The sequence below is a fragment of the Ostrea edulis genome, chromosome 2 (genome assembly GCF_947568905.1).
Source record: "Ostrea edulis chromosome 2, xbOstEdul1.1, whole genome shotgun sequence".
NCBI classification, from domain to species: Eukaryota; Metazoa; Mollusca; class Bivalvia; order Ostreida; family Ostreidae; genus Ostrea; species Ostrea edulis.
Window position 1 is genome coordinate 10,837,464 of NC_079165.1, and position 22,719 is coordinate 10,860,182.

The window sequence follows — 22,719 nt, forward strand, 5'->3', positions numbered from 1 at the left end:
TCCGAAGGACCGCCCCATTAAGTCGCCTCTTACTACAAGCATGGAATACATTAAGGACCTATTCTAACCCGGGGTTACACGAAATAACGAACCCTTACTGCTACGGCCCTCTGAGCTTCATGCACAGGACATAGCTGTGAAACTTGCCTTAAAGGGACTGGTTCACGTTTTTCGAAAGAACTGTTTTTCATTTTTAATGTTAGAAATTAAAAATATAGCTCATTTAATGTTGACAACCAAAATTTGAACCGTCTGAATGGAAGGATAAGACCAATATTTTAGCTTCGATTCTGTGTTATGTAAACAAAGACACGAGTCTTTTTATGTAAACAAACAAACCAGTGAAACGTTAATTTTGTAATTTAAAGCATCTTTATTTTGTACAATCACAAATTTTAATTTTTAAATGACACATTTTACCTGAAGTATACTTAAGATGTGATATACATAATAAACTTGGATCAATATCCATTTATTTTGAAAACCCGTAAACAATAACACACCTCAATCTTTATTTTCAAAACAAATAATAAACTCTCTAAAATGGGCTTCTGTCACGATGAATAACCTTGATTTTTTTTGGTGAAACCTTCTAAACATATTAGACTGTAGATTTTGATCATTTAAAGTGAAAAATAAAATTTGGAGGAAAATCGTGAATCAGTCCCTTTAAAGCTGGTGCCCTATTCTAACCCGGATCCCCAAGAAAGTCGAACTTTGTACAACTAGCACAACAATCAAACACTGTAGGAGGAATTAACATTCTCAAGGTATTTGGCAGAAAATTTTAATCTTGTAACAGCAGCCATGCATTCTTCGTTGAAATGAAATTGATAAACAATACATGTATACAAAGTCTCGTTACCAAAAACTTGAGTAACCATCACATATAACAAAATATTACAACCGCTTTCATTCCATCAGTTGACGGTATTGTCCATGTGAGATGAGGAGGGGTTATGTCGGGCACTGCGCTGGTGAGCCCTCAGTCCCGCCAGCTGTGAGTAGCTACTTCTGCATATATAACATTTATACGGCTTCTCACCTACAAAATAACCAAGTTACTGAACGTTTTGGCCAGTCTGCAAATTGATAGTATAGATGGAAGGACAGCAGATAGTTACAAGAATACCAATAAAACTTTTTAATGGTCACTATTTATCGAGGTACGTCAGCATGTACCAACAATCTAGGGGTATATATGTATCTGGGTAGCATTTTAACACGAGTCCCCTTAATACTGTAGCTACATCAATGTAATCTGGTACAATGAAAAGTCGAAGACAGTAGTTTTCTGGGGGGAAATCCGGATTGATCTGTAGCTCTCTTACCCACCCAGAGAACTACGGTTCGGTAGTTACACAAACAGACTAAACATTAACAGAACAAAGCTGTGTAGTACCTGTATGCAATCTCACGTGATTTCGTAAAGTTGACGATTGGCTGAAGCATTTGTTGCAGAACTTGCAGGTAAATGGTTTCTCCATTGTGTGAATGCGCATGTGCGAGCGGAGATTACTTCGGGAGTTGAAGCCACGCCTACATAAGACACATTTCAGTTTATCCGCGTCCTCAATCAAGGTCGAAGTTTGTTCTGGGTGTTGATCACCTTTGCCTATATTGAACATTGAACATTTCATAACTAAGAAATCAATCAACTGTACAAAGAATTCGTAATAATCAGAGAACATAATGCATTATATATGTACCACATTTAGAATTTTTGCTGATACTTCTTGTGGGTTGTGACGTCATGGGAAGACCCATGTGATAAATGCTCGAATGGCCGTACCAGACCAAAAGTTCCTCACAAGGGGCGATATCCTGAAAAAGACAAGTATATCTGAAAATGCCTACATTAAATGATGTAATTTTAGGAAGAGGTTTTACATTGATTATACTAACGGGAAAAGAAACCTGTTATACTATACATCCAGTTAATTATCATACACTGAAGAAGCATGAAAAAATTGGTGGTTTCCCTGCTTTAAAAATGTTAAACGCACTGTACGATGTATATAATCTGCTATGATCTTCTGTAGTCAGTTTATTTTTATTTTTGTTTTTATGTGAACATGTTACTGCTATCATTTTGACTTTCTTCTTTTGTATGTTGCTCTTTATTGTATGCGCTCAAGGGTCCCAAATTGGTTTCAATAAATATCTATTATCATTTTTATTATTATAGTAGGTCGTAGTAGAAACACAGTTTCCAAATGTTGATAATACTGGGGGATTTGCAAACGATGTGATGTTGACGGTAAAATTCACGAAAACAGCTAAAATTTAAGTATATGACCCATAAGGAACCTACGGAAATTTGTTTCAAATGAAAGATTGAGTTATTTTGATGCTACGTGTTACAAAACGTTTGGGATTGTCTTATATTTAAAACAACATTTCTTGACCTCAGTGGTTGTCCTGCAACATACACGAAAACGCGATTACTATTAGGATTACTATTACAGCTATACTGCAGGGGCACCTATAAACGTTTATCTAATACACTCTTTCGAATTGTCGGAAAATGGTTTTGTGAGAGAATATCAGTGAGGACATATCCCCACACCACATGTCCCCACTAAACTAAAGTCTTGTATATTTCACGTTCTGTGTGTCACGTTCATGGAGACACTAACTATAATCTTGTATATTTCACGTTCTGTGGGTCACGTTCATGGAGACGCTACACTGTAGCTGTAATCTTTTATATTTCACGTTCTGTGGGTCACGTTCATGGAGACACTAACTGTAATCTTGTATATTTCACGTTCTGTGGGTCACGTTCATGGAGACGCTAGCTGTAAGGACGGGATTTGTCCTAATAGTGTACTCCTATCCTTGCAACTTCCGTCAAATAGTTAAAAATAGTCCTTACTTTACACTTTTATCAACTCGCGAAAGTAAAATCACAGGTTTCCTATTATAAATCATTGTACCTTAAATCATCTTGTACCTTAGATCATCTTGTACCTTCATGGCTCTGTAGAAGATGTGTCGATCTATCTGTACAAGTTCAAGGTTCTGTTCACGGTCGTTTCTTGCACACTGAACACAGGTTAACCAGCTGGATGGATGCGAGTCCGAACCCCCGTCCACGTAAAACACAACCTCTCCCCTTTCGTCAAAAACCTTGAACATCAAAATTTGTTGAGTTTTGACAATGTTATTTTAAAAAAAGAAGCAAACACACCGACTTTTATGATGGATAGGGAGGGGGGCGCTGAACTCACCTCCCAGGTGTTTTTATTGTGGACCCCGTTGTCTATTTTTCCACACAGCCTTCCAGCATACGGACCCATTTCTGTTCCTCGGCGGATCCAATTTCGGGAAAACACGCCAAATCTTGCCCCTGGGATTGTGGACCGCTTGATGCACACTTGTCGGGGTACTAATGATAATATAATCAGTGTATTTGACAGTATTATTTGAGGTGTCGGATATTTAGTAGATAGTTGACTCATGAAACTGTTTGTGAGTTATTGATTTGCTAAATTATATATAAAAATCCACATTAGGTTGAAAATTGCAGGATAAATTCCTTTTTCATTAATTCATCTAATACATGTATTTACGCTAGAAATGTTGAACTTTTTTTTTTACTGTCCCTCAGTCTGAAGAAGAATAAACCAAGTTTTCATGCAATAGCGAAATCTAACTCTTCAATCTATTGTTTATTTACTGTTTTCTGTGTTCGGTATACGTTAATCAATTTTATAACAGAGTGAACCTTTTATTCTCATAAGGATTTTAAATCTAACTGGTTTTTTTTTTTATTTCTTCTTTTATATTGACAATTTAAAGACTACTGGAAAAAAACCCACTTACCCAACGGAGGAAGAAAGGGTGTCTTTACTACGTCAGTGTCCCTCTCGGATTTTCCATATAAATATGACTTCAAGTCATCCTCAGAAAACAAACCTCCCGTCATTTTAATTTGTTTTTCACGGAATAGCAGAGAAAACTAAAAAATTTCCTGTCGAGTTTAAATTTGTGAAAACATTGAAAATAAACACAATTAGTTTGCGCTTTTAATTTTTATTGGCCGCTCTCGTGTGATAATGTATGATAATGAATGAGAGAAACACGCCTCTGTTTCGAATAATAAACTGGTTTCTTTTAATATTTGTGAGAATGTGAAATTTTGTCTGGCACCCGTATATGGTGATCAAATGATAATTAAAAAGATTCTACTGAAAAACGTTAGCCCAAGGTCACGAGGTCATGCCTCAAGAATAGACTTAAGTCTAAATTTCAGATCCAGCTAACTTTTGAAATAATTTTCGTAAAGAAATAAAATTTTTAGTTCATGTTTGCATTTGAATTTTTTATAAACCTGCATTTTTTGTTATATATCTGCGCTATATGCAGATAAATCTTAAGTGAACAAAATTTTGACTTAAATGTATATTCTTAGTTTATGGTCTTGAGGCCATATACGGATAGAATCGACAGTAAAATTTGATATATTCTTGAAATCATGGCATTATCAGTACATTTGCTTATTATTCCCAAAGATCAAAACATTCATGAAAATACAATGTACGTGTTCTCTGTCAAGTGTGTGTTTGTAACGTCTTGTTTATTGTTGTCATATTTTCGCTTATAGAAAATTGATAATTTCTTTCGATTACCATCACGAGAGAGAGAGAGAGAGAGAGAGAGAGAGAGAGAGAGAGGTGTCTTTTTACATATAAAAAAAATACATATATACTTTCTGCACAATTTATGAAAATATTAATAAAACTAATAACAATTTTCGAATCTATTTTAAAAACTTGTAAGTAGAAATCCATTTGTTACTGCCTGTTTAGACAGAAACAGGAAACGATAATGTAGGAAATATTCCTAAGAAATCCGAGACACGCTCGCAGTATTAGTGAGTTTTAAAAAACGATATCAGTAACAGTAAACATACAGAAAGAGTTACATAGTGTACCAGAGGATGTAATGAGCATTGGTTTGATTTAAGAGATAGATGTATAATAAAACGGAGATCTCGATACGTCAGAAAGAGAAAGCAGGAATAAGATGAAAATAAAACAAGCCAATATGGCACATTTATGTCTCTTTGTCGAAAGGAGGATTCCTATTTCTCTAGAGAAAAAAAATCTTTAATTACACACTGTTTACAAAAAATATAGAATTACGGCTTCCCAAGACCAAATATAGCGTGTTTTAGAGATTTTACAGAAGTTATGCGGGTCGTTTAGTTTCGTCGAAGATGCGGGCGTATTATCCAAAATAAAACCATTGCCGTTTATTAATTAGTCCCAAATAAATGGTTGTTTTATTTCAAGTCTGGATTTTTTTGGGGGTTAAAATCATTATCACACTACATATATTAGTGATGCTACGTTTTCAAATTAACCATCTCCAAAAAACATGAACATCAAAAAGCTCGTCGCGAAATCCCTGAAGTAAAGTTCCCTAAATCTCCCATCATGCGGGATTATCGAGTCTCCATATGCGCCAAATAACCAGCAAAAATCGCATGAATACTGATACGATCGAACTTCTCACAATGGTTATCAAAGAAGGAGAATTTCAGGAAGAGAAACACAAAGTGCCCCTATATATCATGTTCCGCAATCGAAAGATAGTGTAACCAATAAAAGCAAATTAATTTTCTTCCCAGTCTGACAGACACAAAAAAAAGAACAAATGCTACAGATGTATACAACACGGTGATGTTACGAAATCTGTCCGTAGTGAGGTCATTTTATGGCGGGGAAGACAGAATATGCCATAACGACGGGGGCCTTATCGTGGTTATCTGTATTTTCACGCTTTCAATTTTTATCTTGATAATTTGTTGTTTAATTACAGCAACTTTTATCAGGGCAAATTAATTGCGCGTGTCAGAAATATTGCATAGCGTTGGGTTTTTTTTTTTCACCCCCTGGTTTTTCTTAGCAAAAATAACGCCTATATATTGTGTATAGTCGTTGGATCTTGTTCAAAATGCATACCGGTATAAGTATATATAGTACATGAATTTTTTTTATTACTTTGAAATATTTATAGGTAGAGAGATCGCATGCAAATTTATATAAATAGTCATTGAAATATTCCAGAGAATCTAAGGGAATACTTTGATCTCGCCCTGCATGAGAAAATCGTAATGAAATTGCATAGTATAGATAAGATAAGATAAGTTTATTCCAATTTTGGGCCCAGAGGGCATAACAGTAAGACAGTTTATAAAGAAGGAAATTCAAAAAGAAAGAAAGTTTACAACATTAACTACAGGTTACGTAGACTGCAAACTGCATGTGGATGCAGCATGTTTGGGAAACAAGTACATACATATATGAATTGCTAATCATGTATATATACAAGTAAATGAACAGTATCAGTATTATACCAATATATGAATAATAAACTATAATGATTTTTGCAGTTTTAAAGCATCACTTCTTTTTCTAAAAATTTGCACTAAATATTCACTCAATTTGACAATTACTGGTTTGTCTTCATTAATCATCAACCAAGTAAATTTGTCCTTATTTGTTAGATAGATAAATTTTTTGTTGAGCTTGTATATACCATTAAAAAACATATTTCTCTCTTCAACATAGAATGGACAATCAGTAAGGAAATAAAATTCATCTTCAACACAATTAAGGTTACATAATTCACATATTCTTTTGTTTCTTTCTAAAGAGATCTTCTGGCCAGAATTGGTTTTTGTAAATTCATATCTTTCTCTTTCAATTCGAAGGTCATGTGCACTAATTCGAAATCTACATAGAGTTTTTCTTAATTCTAGGGATTCTAAAAATATATAACTTTCCATAGTAAAGTTTTCTTTATACGAAAAATATGTTGCGAGTTTTCCTGATTTCTGACCCTCTTCACGTCGTTTTGACCAGTAAAGTAAAAATTGTTTCCGTACCTGATTCTTCATTTGTTTTTTGAAAATGAGAATTTGAGATTTTTACAATTGGGTACCAAAATGCCCCTTTTTTCCTTAAAATAATTAATGTTTTTGTACCAACAATTTATATTATATGAATTCAGATTGATATTCTCTGTATAAGCACTGTATAACAGGGATGATTCTGGGCAATTCTCAAGTCTATGCCAATATAGTAAAATACTTTGGATTATAGAGCAGAACATAGGATATCTACCCAATTCAGAGATTATTGCAATATTAGTACTTCTTTTACCGGCACCCAGTAGATGTTTACAAAACTTAATACTCAGGTTTTCTACCTCCCAATTTTTAAAGATATCATATAAATCTCTGTCTTTTTCCAGCATGCGTGTTGAAAGTGTTCCCCATATCTCGCAGCCATACAAGGCGATGGGTTTTACCATATGGTCAAAAAAGATGCAAAAATGTTTTAATTGGTGGATCGATAGATTTGATGTCTTTATAAAGTTTGAATGAGGCCTTGAGAGCTTTATTGTATAGATCAGATTTTGCTTCCTTGAATGAACCACAGGAGGATAATATTACTCCTAGATATTTATATTTGTTAGTACATTCATTACATATGTTACCGAACACAAAAGTTTCTTTAATTAGGTGTCCGCTTTTATTAAAAATGACTACTTTTGTACATATACATGTACATGTATATTACATGGACGAGTACTTTATTTATCAATTGATCAATAACATTTATCGATGTTCAGGATTCCTTTCCAAGTTCAAGTTCATTTATTCGCTCAAACCACATCAGTTGTATATGGTACACGAGGTAAATTGGATAAACATACATTTAAGTACGAATAAGGTCAGAGTATACAGGTATACACAATATACCTGTAATCAAAAACTATTTACAATATATGCTATGGAGGACAGACTAACTCATAGATTTTTGAGATAAACATACAAAGTTTTAAGTGTTTTTATTAAAAACCTTACTGGTTGACATGATTTCATGACATTTAATAATATTAGGTCTTGTGTAGTATCTTTTGTGTAGATACACCTTTTTAATATTTGACAAAGCACTGTATTATAATGCATGTAATGGAATTCGTCTGCAATTTCTGTAAAATCCCTCTCTCTCTCTCTCCCCCCTCGCTCAGCATGCGATTTTCAGATATATCTTCGATGTTATATACAGTACTTTACCACAAGTATGTTTCCAAAGAAAATTCCCACTATACATCCTATATTTCATACAAAATCATATATTTTCAAACTATTTTCCTGAACTCATTTCTTGATCAATTTTAATGAAATAAAAAGCACTGATCTCAGAAGTATTCACAGTATCACCGAATAATAATTACATTTTAATACATTGTAAAGATATGACAATTTTAATACGAAGTTTGATTTGAGAGTACGTACTCAATGCATAATTATGTGTAATTTTGGAATTTAAAAAATCAACATTGTGAATAAAAATGTTATCTCTCTGCAATATTTCATCGTAACATTTTTTCTTCTAAATTATGATAGTTACTTTTGATATTACTAAACAAAATGGTGTTGATTTCATCCAAAGAGAGAGAAAAATTGGCTCCAAGGGAAGAATTTGAAAATATGCAGTTTTGTATGAAATATCTAGTGGAAATTTTCTTTGGGAATTTACTTATGACCAAGTATTGTACATTTATAAATTTCTGAAAGAAGTCACGAAATAATTAAAACACTGTCTGGAATGATTAAGCAAATGAATATGACGCCCACTTGTGTGTGTGTGTGTGTGGGGGGGGGGGGGGGGGGGTTCCAAAGTTTACAATGGAAAATATAAACAAGATAAGCAGATCTGCATGTATCATTGCATAATAAATAAGAAATGCAAATAATAATTAAAACAAATGGCTGAAGAATATTATTTCTTCTGTTTTTTCAATGTATTCTATGTTTTATACACATGAGAACATAGGACACTGCCGTGTATATTCGCGCCTGTTGTGACGTGTTTGTATAATGTGAACATGGCGAAATTCTTTGAAAGTATGGTTGTTTATACTGAATATTTTAATGAAATACAACATTGTTTGTTGGTTTCTGCACTTGTTAACAAAACGCAATAAATAAAGGATCAACGATGAGACAGAGGTACGGATTTTTGAGGATTCAGATCTGTAAATAACGGGTTTGTTTTTCCCATCGAACACCAAAGATTAAAGAAACGAAAAACATCGACTCAGCGATGATTTAAGTGAAAGAATAGACATAAAATGTGCCATTTTGCAACTGAATTTGCAGTTTTTATCTTTGATTAATTAGTAATTTAGTAACCCTGGCATTAATCTGCAAAATTAGTGTAAAATAACTGTTTCAATCGGCGACACGCTAAACAAACGGAACATATTTGGATGACAACGTTTACCCGACTAGATACGGCTGGGATTATTCTGTGATGCGGTTTGGATGAGAATGGTTTTCACAAATTAGACAGATTTTGTGTTAAAAAGAATGAAATTGGTATTGTAAAGATTCATCCCATAATGTAAATAGTGTCAATTCATAATATGGTTGAATGCCTCGTCGATGAATAGGAAGGGGCGGATCCAGGGATTTTTGAAAGGGGGTGGAGGGGATTTCAAAGGAGGGTCCACTCCTCAAAATGCGTTACTTTTATCCTTTTTAACAAAATTTTCTGACGAGGGGGGTCCGACACCCCCCCCCCCCCTATGGATCCGCCACTGATAGAAGAGTTTCTAGTTATTGCCGGTATTTACACACTGCAGTCAAGTGATTTTGAAGTTTTTTCAGCACAGGTATCATAACGGTAATTAAACAATCGACATGAGCTTAAAATTAGTCAACAATTAAAAGATTTTTTTTTTTGTGCGCGATTATTCCCAATTCCCCTCACTTTTTGTTTGTATCCCTGATCAGGAAAATTTCTGAATTTTTTTTAGAAATAGATAATTCTTACAAAGTAACTATATATTGTATATTTGTAAGACGACTTCCTGGAGACGCTAACAGGTTGAATACAATTATATGAACATGGGAAACACATGGATCAATCTAATTAAAATTATAGATTGCGCGTGGATTTGAGGGCTTTTTGCTGATTTTGGTACACCCAATTCAGGTCCGAATACAGGTCCCTTCCCCTCTCAAAAACTATCAAGTTTTCTAAATTGAAGTAGCCCCCCCCCCCCCCCCCCCCAATTTGTGATGTTTTTGTTAAATTCAGTTTTTTCCCACGTACGGGATACTTTAATGAGCGTTTGTCACTTTTAAAAACAAAGACCTACCATAGGAAAATTAGGAAATAACTGAAAGTTACAATTTATGTAGAAATAGAATTATTTATATATTATAGTTTACACATGAATTAAGGTTAAATACAATGGTATTGAATTTTCCCAATTTGAAAACAAATGCTGATAATTATCCCCAATCGTAAAGGCCCATGCAGGCCCCTTATGGAAAAAGTAGAAAAATCACTGTCTACAGCACAGCCACCTACAGTACGAGTTCTCAAACGCGATTTAACGTGCTGTCGATCGAGGGCTCTCATCCCAAATACAAGAAGAAGTAGGCACAAGGGCGTTGATGCAGGAGGGAAAGGGCGACAGCTATCGGAGCCCAATGAATTTGCAGAGGGGGGGGGGGGTGATTGGTGACGGCGACCCGTGTCATTGGAGCAGCGAATGCAACGGCGATCAGTAGAATGGCGAAGTATTTTTGGACGTTTTTAAACGAGTTGCAGAACTTTTCAATACTTGGGCAATTTAGTGCTAAATGTTTGAACTAAAACTCTACCAAATTAAAATATATCAATGTGATCTGAGCCAGTTTGTTATATCTACAAAATTCATGCAAATTAAAACACATGAAATTAAATTAAGTTATACTTCATATGGTCTCGTCAAATTAATGCATCACAAAAATAAATGATATTACCAAGATGCTAAATCTAAATAGGTTCTCCCCGGGATCCTCCTCATCCTAATCCTCCCTAACGTTAAATACCTACCGAAGAGACAAGGCCCTGGGAGGTATGGTTATATGGAAAGAACACAGTCAACCCTCTGGGAAATACACAATATGTCTGTAGTTCCTCTCATGTTTGAAATATCCGTGTTTCAATATATATACAGAGAATGATAATTTCTGCAACGCGTGTAGACTAGCCTAGGTCCGCGGTGTGTTAACTCCAGTTGGAGGCGGCATTCTCGGACCGATTTTAAATACTTGTTAGCCGAATTTAATGTTAAAATCATAATTAATCAATAAAACGATGCTTCTTGTACTTACTAATATCGATTTTATGGGTTCTTTAATCACAGTCTCATTAAAACATTTTAACAAACTGTCGAGCTGTTTTGAGTCACGTGACTCTTTTGCTCAAATGACTGTGAAACTATTCGGTTGACTACAATTGTGTGCTTCTGTTTTCGAATTTTGGAGTTGTATTTTCTTTTAATTGATATTAGTAGATTCAATCAATCAAAAGTTACTCGACCAACCTGACCAATCAAAAAGTTACCCGACCAATCAAGTCATTTGCTTTGATAACAACTTTCACATTTTTAATCAAAAAATGCATATTCTAATACTTTGACAATATAAATGATACATAAAACAACTAGAATCTGTGTAACGATCGGAGTGTCCTCATTAAGTCAAATAAACTATCAAATGTTCACGTGAGAGTCAGGGTTGTCCCCCATGCTCCGGATGCAATGAGGGCGCCACCTGGTGTAAAAGCACAGTGTTGCGCAACGTCTGTCCTTCCCTGCAAGTAAATAGGAATAATAAACAATTTGAGAGCGTTAAAGTGGGGCGATATTGTTCTATTTAGCATATTATTTCTAGGGAAAAAAAGCTCCATTCTTCAAATGCGTTTTCGCAGAGATACAATGTATATGTATTTTTCAGAAAAGTTTGAAGACAATTACGTATATATTAATATAATGACAAAAAATACTTGAAAGTTTTTGTTTCCATATCACTATTAAACATTTATACAAACATCTATACCACAGGTTCTCGACGTGTTAAATACATGTAATAAAAAAAAAATGTCTACCTGTAAACAAACTATTTGTGAATAGTTTGTGTAAGCCTACAGGAAGATAATTTTTTAAAATTATTATTGTAGATATTCAAAACGTCGGTAACCTGTGATCTACACACGCATGCGCACAATTGAAATGATAATATAAACATACACATGTGAGTTTCTGTTGATAAATTTGCATGATGAAATAAAATAATATCCAGGTACGTATAGTGAGGATCAAAATAAACCTTAAAACAGAGAAAATCATATGTGAAAATAGTACGAGACCAGCAGTTGTAAATTCCATGGCTGCGAGTTCTTTTTTTCTTTTGACTTTTGACCAGTAGATATGACCTTAACCCACTGTGACATTGAACTTCGTCAGTAGTTTTGAGTGCTAAACATGTCTATCTCATAGTTGAAAATTCAGTCATGTTCACTGTTGTAGACTTTATGCCCTCGATTATGGATGCCGGTCGTTAGAGATATCAATAAAACAACTTACCCACCATAAACAGCCAAAAACAAAATTTACTTTGTCGAGTGATTCAGTGATATATCATAATTTTCCTTATAATTGAAGAAAAAATAAAGACATGCTTTACGTTTACATAAAAATGTGTGTACAAGAAGGAGAGATTTACCGTGATTATAGTTTTACTTCACAAGACACCTACCCTGAAATCGTCATTATAATTTTTAAAAAAACCAGCGTATGTAGATTTAATTAAAAAGTAGCAACACTGCTAAAAACGTTCATCTTCAATATTCACTTGAAATAGAAAGTTTTTGGAAAGATTTATGACCTTTGGGGGAAATGTATTTTTATGGTCAATAAACCAAAAAGAGAGAAGAAAACATTTGTTTGTTTTTTTTGTTTTTTTTTAGAATATCTCCGTTACGTAATATTATATGCAAAGAGAAAGGGCCTAACCCATCTGTACACTACAATACACAAAGGTCGTTAATAATGGGTTGTTGTGGCACCAGCACAGTTTGGGTCCTAATACACCGGCGCACAATTTTCCATTTCTGGCTATTATTCCAGATGCACACGGTCAATGACCCCGCCGAATAATGAAAGTCACCGTAAACTATCGCTAACAGGACCTCCTATCACTGTTTGTTTGAGTGTCACATGAAGAATTTAAACAGCGGTGTAATTTTGTGAAATTTATTGCACATTCTCTGCAACAGCGGTTGTAATTTTGAGTCCTCTCTCACCTCTAGCACATTAATGCAGGTGCCTTCTGCCACGTCCCACACCCTGACAGATTCATCGTCACCAGCACTAGCCACGTAAATTCCATCCGGGGAGAAAGCGAGAGCTTGGACCCAGCCTTCATGACCCTTCAGGACGTGGAGAGCATGACCAGTCCGAGGATTCCAAAGGCGGACCGTCTTATCCCAGGAACCCGACGCCTACAGAAATACAGTTAAATCATCTTAGGTAACCAGAAATATTTTATTCTTTTAAATTTCTGCCAATGATGATCACAACATCCGGTTTGTTATCATTTCATAATTCTGACACTGATTACAATATTCGGTTTGTTATTATTTGATAATTACAATATCCGGTTTGTTATTATTTGATATTTCTGATTACAATATCCGGTTTGTTATTATTTGATATTTCTGATTACAATATCCGTTTTGTTATTATTTGATATTTCTGATTACAATATCCGGTTTGTTATTATTTGATATTTCTGACACTGATTACAATATCCGGTTTGTTATTGTTTGATATTTCTGATTACAATATCTGGTTTGTTATTGTTTGATATTTCTGATTACAATATCCGGTTTGTTATTATTTGATATTTCTGATTACAATATCCGGTTTGTTATTATTTGATGATTACAATATCCGGTTTGTTGTTGTTTGATATTTCTGATTACAATATCCGGTTTGTTATTATTTGATATTTCTGATTACAATATCCGGTTTGTTATTATTTGATAATTACAATATCCGGTTTGTTATTATTTGATATTTCTGATTACAATATCCGGTTTGTTATTATTTGATATTTCTGATTACAATATCCGGTGTGTTATTATTTGATATTTCTGATTACAATATCCGGTGTGTTATTATTTGATATTTCTGATTACAATATCCAGTTTGTTATTATTTGATATTTCTGATTACAATATCCGGTGTGTTATTGTTTGATATTTCTGATTACAATATCCGGTTTGTTATTATTTGATATTTCTGATTACAATATCCAGTGTGTTATTATTTGATATTTCTGATTACAATATCCGGTTTGTTATTGTTTGATATTTCTGATTACAATATCCGGTTTGTTATTATTTGATATTTCTGATTACAATATCCGGTTTGTTATTATTTGATATTTCTGATTACAATATCCGGTTTGTTATTGTTTGATATTTCTGATTACAATATCCGGTTTGTTATTGTTTGATGATTACAATATCAGGTTTGTTATTAGTTGATCATATTACAATATCCGGTTTGTTATTGTTTGATATTTCGGACACTGATTACAGTAACGTGAGGCTTACCAGCATTCCGTCTTTGGAGAAGACGACGGCGTGAATATTGCCTTTATGTCCCTCCAGTACCGTCACTTTGTCCACGCCGTCAGGGCTATTCAGTGTCCACAACCGGACCGTGAAGTCCCAGGACCCAGTGGCCTAGGCAAGAAGAAAATATAATGTCAGAGAAGGTGATAGCCATCAAATGGGAGTAGTCATACAGAGATAGGAATCTGTAGATGAATGAATTTCATTTTCGTAAATAGTATCCATTTTTTGTTGGAGAAATTTTGTGAACTTCCATTCAAAAAGACGCATTACATTCATTTAAATCTAGTACTATAATAACTATGTTTGTTTTATGTCCTTTAGAGAATTTTTCACTCATACTGAAACGTCACCAGCCGCAAGTGAAGTACCGTAAATTTAGACCTATGCTAAGTGCTCAGGGCCCTAGCAGTGAGGGTTCTTTATTTTGCCAACACCTGTCGTGATATGGGTCCTCTGTTTTTAAGGTCATATCCGAAAGACCCGTGATTCTTACTTCTAAATGAAGGATTTGGCGAAGGAGCAATTGTATATATGTTTTTTAACGTCCAGTCGATAATTTTTCACTCATACTGAGACGTCGCCAGTTACATGTAGTACCACTTTAGACCTATGCTTAGCGCTTGAACAGCCGTAGCAGTGAGGGTTCTGTAACATGCCAATGCCTGTCGCGACACAGAAACTCCGTTTTTAAGGTTATATCTGAAAGACCCTGATTCTCACTTCTAGATAACGAGCGTTTGGCGAAGGATCAACCACTACATATGTTTTCTTTTAAGTTTGACGCAGCCATGGCACGAGCGGGGCACGAACTCACGACCTCCCGGTAACAGAACGAACTCACGACCTCCCGGTAACAGAACGAACGCTGAGCTACCACAAGCGGCAGGCCTATATAGTAAGTATATAGCTTGATTAAAAAAAACACCTACTAACCAGCCATCGCCCATCTGGAGAAAATGCCACCGACTGCACCAATCCTTCATGTCCAACAAATATCCTGACGGGAACACCTCTCTAGACACAATGATTGGAGCATACAAATTTACAACAATGTAAGACAAACTCTCTACAAAATATAAAGAAAACTACACTATACATGAAAACAACCAAATTACCTCTTTGTCCCAGAGTATAGCTGTGCGGTCCCAGGATCCGGAGGCCAGATATTCACCCTCAGAAGAAAACACTACAATCTCCACACTCTTAGAGTGACCTACATTAACAACATCAGTCTCATATTCACCCTCAGAAGAAAACACTACAATCTCCACACTCTTAGAGTGACCTACATTGACAACATACATGTATATATTTACTTGGGAGAGGGGTAACAGACATTTCTAAATTTGAATGTAGGACTTGTAGGTAATTAATTATGTAATTTAGTACCTAACAATTCATGCACTAGTTCAGCATCCCTGGTCCGCCATAACCGGATAGTTTTGTCGTAGGATCCACTGGCAAAATATTTACTGTCTGGGCTGACTGCCACACTTTTTATTGCACCTGGTCAGAGTAATGCAAAATAAAAATTTTAAACATTTCAAATATTGGTGCTGTCATTTCTATAATTCACACACGAGATTTGTTTATTACCTGTATGTGTCTTGAGTATACACACGAGATTTGTTTATCACTTGTGTTTGTTTACCATCTGTATGTATTTGTTTACCATCTGTATTTGTTTATTACCTGTATATATTTGTTTATTATCTGTGTGTATTTGTTTATTACCTGTATATATTTGTTTATTACCTGTATATATTTGTTTATTACCTGTATGTATTTGTTTATTACCTGTATATATTTGTTTATTATCTGTATGTATTTGTTTATTACCTGTATGTATTTATTACCTGTATGTATTTATTTATTACCTGTATGTATTTGTTTATTACCTGTATGTATTTGTTTATTACCTGTATGTATTTGTTTATTACCTGTATATATTTGTTTATTACCTGTATATATTTGTTTATTACCTTTTGTATTTGTATATTACCTGTATGTATTTGTTTATTTCCTGTATGTGTTTATTACCTGTATAAATTTGTTTATTACCTGTATGTGTTTATTACCTGTATGTATTTGTTTATTACCTGTATGTATTTGTTTATTACCTGTATGTATTTGTTTATTACCTGTATATTACCTGTATGTATTTGTGTATTACCTGTGTGTATTTGTTTATTACCTGTATGTATTTATTACCTGTATGTATTTGTTTATTACCTGTATGTATTTATTACCTGTATGTATTTATTTATTACCTGTATTTGTTTATTACCTGTATGTATTTATTACCTGTATGTATTTATTACCTGTATGTATTTATTTATTACCTGTATGTATTTGTTTATTACCTGTATGTATTTGAAAATTACCTGTATATATTTGTGTATTACCTGTATATATTTGTTTATTACCTGTATGTATTTGTTTATTACCTGTATGTATTTATTTATTACCTGTATATATTTGTTTATTACCTGTATGTATTTGTATATTACCTGTATATATTTGTGTATTACCTGTATGTATTTGTTTATTACCTGTATGTATTTGTTTATTACCTGTATGTATTTATTACCTGTATGTATTTATTACCTGTATATATTTGTTTATTACCTTTTGTATTTGTATATTACCTGTATGTATTTGTATATTACCTGTATGTATTTGTTTATTACCTGTATGTATTTGTATATTACCTGTATATATTTGTTTATTACCTTTTGTATTTGTATATTACCTGTATGTATTTGTATATTACCTGTATGTATTTGTTTATTACCTGTATGTATTTGTTTATTACCTGTATGTATTTGTATATTACCTGTATATATTTGTTTATTACCTTTTGTATTTGTATATTACCTGTATGTATTTGTATATTACCTGTATGTATTTGTTTATTACCTGTATGTATTTGTTTATTACCTGTATATATTTGTTTATTACCTGTATATATTTGTTTATTACCTTTTGTATTTGTATATTACCTGTATGTATTTGTTTATTTCCTGTATGTATTTGTATATTACCTGTATGTATTTGTTTATTACCTGTATGTATTTGTTTATTACCTGTATGTCCCTTGAGCTTACACACCATCTCCCCCGTTTTAGAGTTGAAGACTCGAACACGTTGGTCATCACTACCCGTTACCACGAACTGAAAATCTGATGAGAAGGCGACACAGTTCACCTGTAGGAAAAAGCATCAGAGTGTAAAGGGAGGACAACTCTTAGTATCAGACCCTGCCTCAACAAGTTAAGGCTTTGTATATTTGTTACAGATTGCAATTTGTCCATTTTGACTAAATATTGAAAGCTTTTTCTAAGAAATCTTCACTACACTAAAGCATATATTCTTTATGACACTCTGTCACAAGATGGCGATTTATCGATAAATGTTTTGTGAAAGTATTTGTATCGATCGATTTGTATGTCTAACATCGTAGCTCATTGATTAAAGCATTGGGCTGGTGAACCGCAGATCTCGAGTTCAAATCCGCCAGAGTCTTTTGTTAAATGTGTTGAAATATTTTTTCTGAAAATCATGTTTTTATCTCTTTGCCTATTTTCTGCTTTTTTGGCATATATACTTATTATATATCATAATATCTTTTATGATTAAATCAATTTGTACTGATTTGAGAAACAATTTCTGGGTGTAGTGAGCCACCTTATAGTTTGTAATTTTGTCTCAGACTGTTCATTTGTATTGTCTATGGAATTGATAACTAGTATGCTTTATCTTAAGTAAAAAGAAATGTTTATATGAGCAAAATTAAAGATACCCAAGAAATGTTCAAATTCTGTTACAGATCAGTAAACAATACATTTTTAATAAAGTTGATTGATTCAAATTCAAGATTAAAAGATGTAAAAAAAAAAAAAAAAAAAAAAAAAAAAAAAAAAATAATGATTGTGGAGGATGCATTTCAGATTTTAGAAAATACAAAACACTTCATTAAGAGTGATTGCAGAAATGTTGTAGATATATGGGAAAATGTGAATATCTGACATTATCAGAAGTGGAAACACATTGTTGTTGAGTTTTAAAATAAACAGGTGCAGGAGTTTTTAAATTGTGTACAGTGCATACAAAACATGTATTCTCTTGAAAAAATGAATTATAACATTTACAACCATGTTTAGACTATAAATGTCTGGGTTTTTTTGTTTAAATTCTATTCCTCATCTGTACCTGAAGGCAAACAAAGAACACATATTCTTGAAAACACATTATTAAGCTAAAGCGAAATTCTAAATCCTTGTAATTTCGTTTTAAACATTTGATATTAAATTTAAAACAAATCACTTTCAAGCACTCTCTGTCATGGTAATGTAGATTAAACTTAGTCCGATGACCTCATCCCTGTCCGTTACTATTTCTGCACTTAGCTATGATTGTTATCTGAAAAAATTCACTTAAAGGTTTTCTGGACTAAACTATGGCCTAAATGTACACTGTCAAGCACTTATTACCCACAATTCTTTGTATGTAATCTTATATTTGTACAGATCCCTGCTGCAAGCAAATGTTACTGTGTTATACCTCTGTCAATTCTCTTCCTGAGAATTCTGTTAATATAGACTTTAATGAAATCTTGAAGTGTTAGGGATTTTAAGTGGAATGTAATTAACTCAAAATACTGGAATATAAAGTAGGTCCAAATGTCATTTTATAGATAAAACCTGTATCCATACAGATTTATAAGTGTAAAATAAGATATCAGAGAATGACTGTACAAGCTTAATGACTAAATACTTCACCAACATTTAAAGTTTGTCATAATTTATACCAAATACATCAAGTAAGCAGAAAGACAAGTTTGTACTGAACAAAAGAATTGTAAGGAGAGGGTGGTCTAAGTATTTAGAATTTGTGTCAGATCCCTTTGTAATTGTCTCACACTGAAATACATTCAAACCAAACCAAAGAATTGTAACAGATGTGCTTATTACAACAAATAGATAAGTTTATGCTTGAATGGTACATGTACCAAAGGGTCAGCATTATATTTTTAGCTGCATCTTTGATCAGATGGGATTATATCCAGTACATAAATTAAAGGCTATAGGTGTCGTTACACACAGATCCAGCACACAATGTAATTATACACTTAATTAGTCTGTAATCTGTCCCCAGAACTGTGCAAACAACACTGTTATTGTTGATACAAAGCTGGTCAAATTATTGATTTCTAATGATTGACTTGGCATTCCTCTTCATTCCTATTACATAAATCAGGACTTCCTAATTACCTGTCTGTCAAATGGTTCCAATACCAATTTGAACTTTTTGAATATTTAATACGACTGTATGATGAAATCATTGTACTGTTTGATCGATTCAGTTCTGTTAATAAGGTCAATGTATGTTATCTTGTTATTTTGAAATATTTTTCTGTGAGATAACGACAATCTAATATATTGTAACAGGTAGGGAGAAAATGTAATTGGCCAGACCAAGATTCAAACCCGGGCCCCCTTACAGACAGACCCAGCACACAATGTAATTATGCACCAAATGGACTCTAAATATAGTGGACAATGTCTAATAAAGTTTGCATTCAATTGATGCAGCAAATGGACTCTAAACGGTGGACATCTTTACTTGAAATTGAGGGAAAATACAAACAAACCTTCAAAATTCCAGATAAAATTGGTAAAAAATTATTAAATTTTAAAAAATCTTGTGATAAGCAGGTGTAAAAAAAATTTACTGCTGAATCCTGGGAGATTTTGTTTTTAATTGATCAGGCAAGGGCAACAACTTTTACTAAAAGCATTGTGTATTCCTTCACAGAGAGTGTGTGCACTATTATACCATACTTCCCTTGTATTCCATTACTGTATACATTTTCCCACTAAGACAACACTTTACACTTACATATCTTAAGGTATACACCTAAAACTACTCCGAGTTCAACAATACCCTTGTAAAAAAAATAGTTTGTATTTAAATTATGTCCTTGCGATGACAGTTGTATCTATATATCAAAGTGTTGTAATAATAAACAATGCCTGTTATCAAAAATCAGCAGTTCAATAGTCACAGCATGCTTTTAAAGTTTTATAAATTTAAAGTGCAGGAGCCAGCTAAATGGGCCTATATATTGATAAACATCACCATAAGGCACGGACAACTCCTACAAACTCAAATACCGAGTAATCTAAAACTGCTGTTTATTTTCAAGTATGTTTATTTTCCCCTGAAATCCCTTGTCTATATAGAATTTACACGCTTACGTGGAAATTACGTTTCATATTGTATGCTACGCGCAAACTCTAGATAGCTTATTAATTATACGCTTACGTGGAAATTACGTATCATATTGTATGCTACGCGCAAACTCTAGATAGCTTATTAATTATACGGAGTGGTGGGTGGTGGTTATTTTCCCCCCTTTTCTGAGGAAATCCTCTGATTGGCTCAATTTTCGAAAAATTGAAACACTCTAGGTTTGATCAAAAGTGACAGAAAATAATATTTTGGTAAGTTGGGTGAAGTGTTTTCCTCCCTTCCTTTTTTTTTTTTTTTTTTTTTTTGACCAATATTGTCCTCTGATTTCTGAGGAATTAATTCATCCCTGCAGCTTTGTAATTCATTTTTTGAAGATGAACGTCACATTACCATGAAAAAATGAACGTCATCCATAGAATGTTACACTACACGTAAATAAATTACATAAATCAATATAACTTGTAATCTAACATATGTTGGACAGGTGCGCGTTCGCGAATTTTCTTACCTCGTCTTTGTGTCCTGAAAATTTGGTCAGGTCCAATTGGTTTAAATCTCGTGGCCCTTTAAACATCTTTAACAAACTAACATCCTTCTTCTCTCTCCAACAAATTTCATATCATGTCTGTATATAACCCATTTCAAGAGCTATTTTACACTTCAATTTGATTAACCAGGCCAGGCATCGTGATTAGCATGTTTACACTGGAAACGCTGTCGCTGTGCTATTTACAGCATGCCGATCCCGACTCAATGTGTAACGTCGAAAAGGGAGCCTTGGTATATGGGTAAACGTTTCATAAATATGTCAGAATTTTAGTAATATACCTCATGAAATAAGATATTTCATTTCCACTGATGGATAAGAACACATGCAAAATCAGATCGATTGGAATTATTTAAAAATTTAAAAAAAAGTCAACTCAAACAGTATTTCTATGTCAGTATTACACGTTCGCAAATTCAGCTATTTATCTAGATTAATGAGTAAGGAATTTTTTTTTTTCTAAATGAGGAAGATCTTAAACGTTTTCACACGGGAATTCTAGAAGGTATCCATACGACAGATGTTTACATTTTTTTTTTTTTTTTTTTTAGTATTATTAAACTACAAAGGTAGATCTACTTTTAAGGGGAAGGGGTCATATGGAGCGCCAAATTAACATAAACTCAAATAATTGAAGATATCTTCAATTATTTGAAGATATCATCAATTCATTTGATGCGCGCAACAATTTAATTAAAAATCTCTTCAAATAATTAATGATATCTTCAATTCTGAATTATTGCGCGCATTAAATGAATTGATGATAGCATTAATTCTTCTGCTGAATTGATGCGCGCTTTAATTGAATTAATGATCTCTTCAAATGAATTAATGATATCAACAATTGAATTGATGCGCGCTACAATTCAATTGAAGAGAGCAATAATTGATATAATACGCGCATTAAATCAATTGATGAGAGCAATAATTGAATTGATGCGCGCATTAATTCATTTGATGAGAGCAATAATGGATTTAATGCGCGCATTAATTCAATTATTGCTCTCTTCAATTGAATTAATGATATCTTTAATTCATTTGAAGAGAGCAATAATTCTTTGAGAGAGAGAGCAACTATATGATTAAAGATATCTTCAATTCAACATATCCACTTGAATTGTTGCTCTCTTTAAAGGAATTGATGCGCGCATTAATTCCTTATACAAAAGCATTGTAAATAATTAAAGATATCTTCAATTGAATTAAAGAGATCATCAAATTATTTATACCGAGCTCTAACTCAATTATTGCGAGCAATATTTCTACGAAATTAATGCTCTCATCAATTGAATTGAAGAGAGCAATAATTGAATTAATGCGCGCATCAAATCTATTATTAATTCAATTGATGCTCTCGTCAATTGAATTGAAGAGAGCAATACTTGAATTAATGCGCGCATTAAATCAATT

The 22,719-nt window shown here is 33.3% G+C and overlaps 2 protein-coding genes across 3 annotated transcripts; both read right to left on the reverse strand.

The window, feature by feature from the left end:
- Nucleotides 1-329: 329 nt before the first annotated feature.
- Nucleotides 330-3,524, reverse strand: LOC125678965 (PR domain zinc finger protein 12-like). The gene is made up of 5 exons (XM_056156658.1): nucleotides 3,234-3,524; nucleotides 2,957-3,132; nucleotides 1,710-1,900; nucleotides 1,403-1,615; nucleotides 330-1,045 (listed from the first exon to the last, which is right to left on the reverse strand). The coding sequence occupies exons 1-5, from the start codon at nucleotides 3,462-3,464 to the stop codon at nucleotides 921-923; spliced, it is 936 nt and encodes a 311-aa protein (XP_056012633.1). The 5' UTR covers nucleotides 3,465-3,524; the 3' UTR covers nucleotides 330-920.
- A 7,923-nt stretch (nucleotides 3,525-11,447) lies between these two features.
- On the reverse strand, nucleotides 11,448-21,493 carry LOC125681703 (WD repeat-containing protein 38-like). Of its 2 annotated transcripts, none has more exons than XM_048921894.2 (8): nucleotides 21,271-21,493; nucleotides 17,594-17,714; nucleotides 15,897-16,013; nucleotides 15,623-15,720; nucleotides 15,441-15,521; nucleotides 14,484-14,615; nucleotides 13,167-13,364; nucleotides 11,448-11,675 (listed from the first exon to the last, which is right to left on the reverse strand). In XM_048921894.2, exons 1-8 carry the CDS (start codon nucleotides 21,334-21,336, stop codon nucleotides 11,583-11,585), a joined length of 906 nt encoding a protein of 301 aa, XP_048777851.1. In that variant the 5' UTR covers nucleotides 21,337-21,493; the 3' UTR covers nucleotides 11,448-11,582. The 2 variants fall into 2 exon arrangements, with proteins under 2 accessions (XP_048777851.1, XP_048777850.1); XM_048921893.2 differs by having other exon boundaries at nucleotides 15,623-15,792; nucleotides 21,271-21,489.
- Nucleotides 21,494-22,719: the final 1,226 nt, after the last annotated feature.

Excerpts from the sequence above, each read along its gene's own strand:
- LOC125681703 (XM_048921893.2), bottom strand. The coding sequence starts at position 21,336 with ATGTTTAAAGGGCCACGAGATTTAAACCAATTGGACCTGACCAAATTT. Across the intron at positions 15,793-15,896 it reads ACTAGTGCATGAATTGTTAG|GTCACTCTAAGAGTGTGGAG; the intron begins GTACTAAATTAC and ends TTGTCAATGTAG. Across the intron at positions 15,522-15,622 it reads CTATACTCTGGGACAAAGAG|AGAGGTGTTCCCGTCAGGAT; the intron begins GTAATTTGGTTG and ends CATTGTGTCTAG.
- LOC125678965 (XM_056156658.1), bottom strand. The coding sequence starts at position 3,464 with ATGAGTCAACTATCTACTAAATATCCGACACCTCAAATAATACTGTCA. Across the intron at positions 3,133-3,233 it reads ACAATAAAAACACCTGGGAG|GTTTTTGACGAAAGGGGAGA; the intron begins GTGAGTTCAGCG and ends TTGATGTTCAAG. Across the intron at positions 1,901-2,956 it reads AAGGTACAAGATGATCTAAG|TATAATCAATGTAAAACCTC; the intron begins GTACAAGATGAT and ends TTTTCCCGTTAG.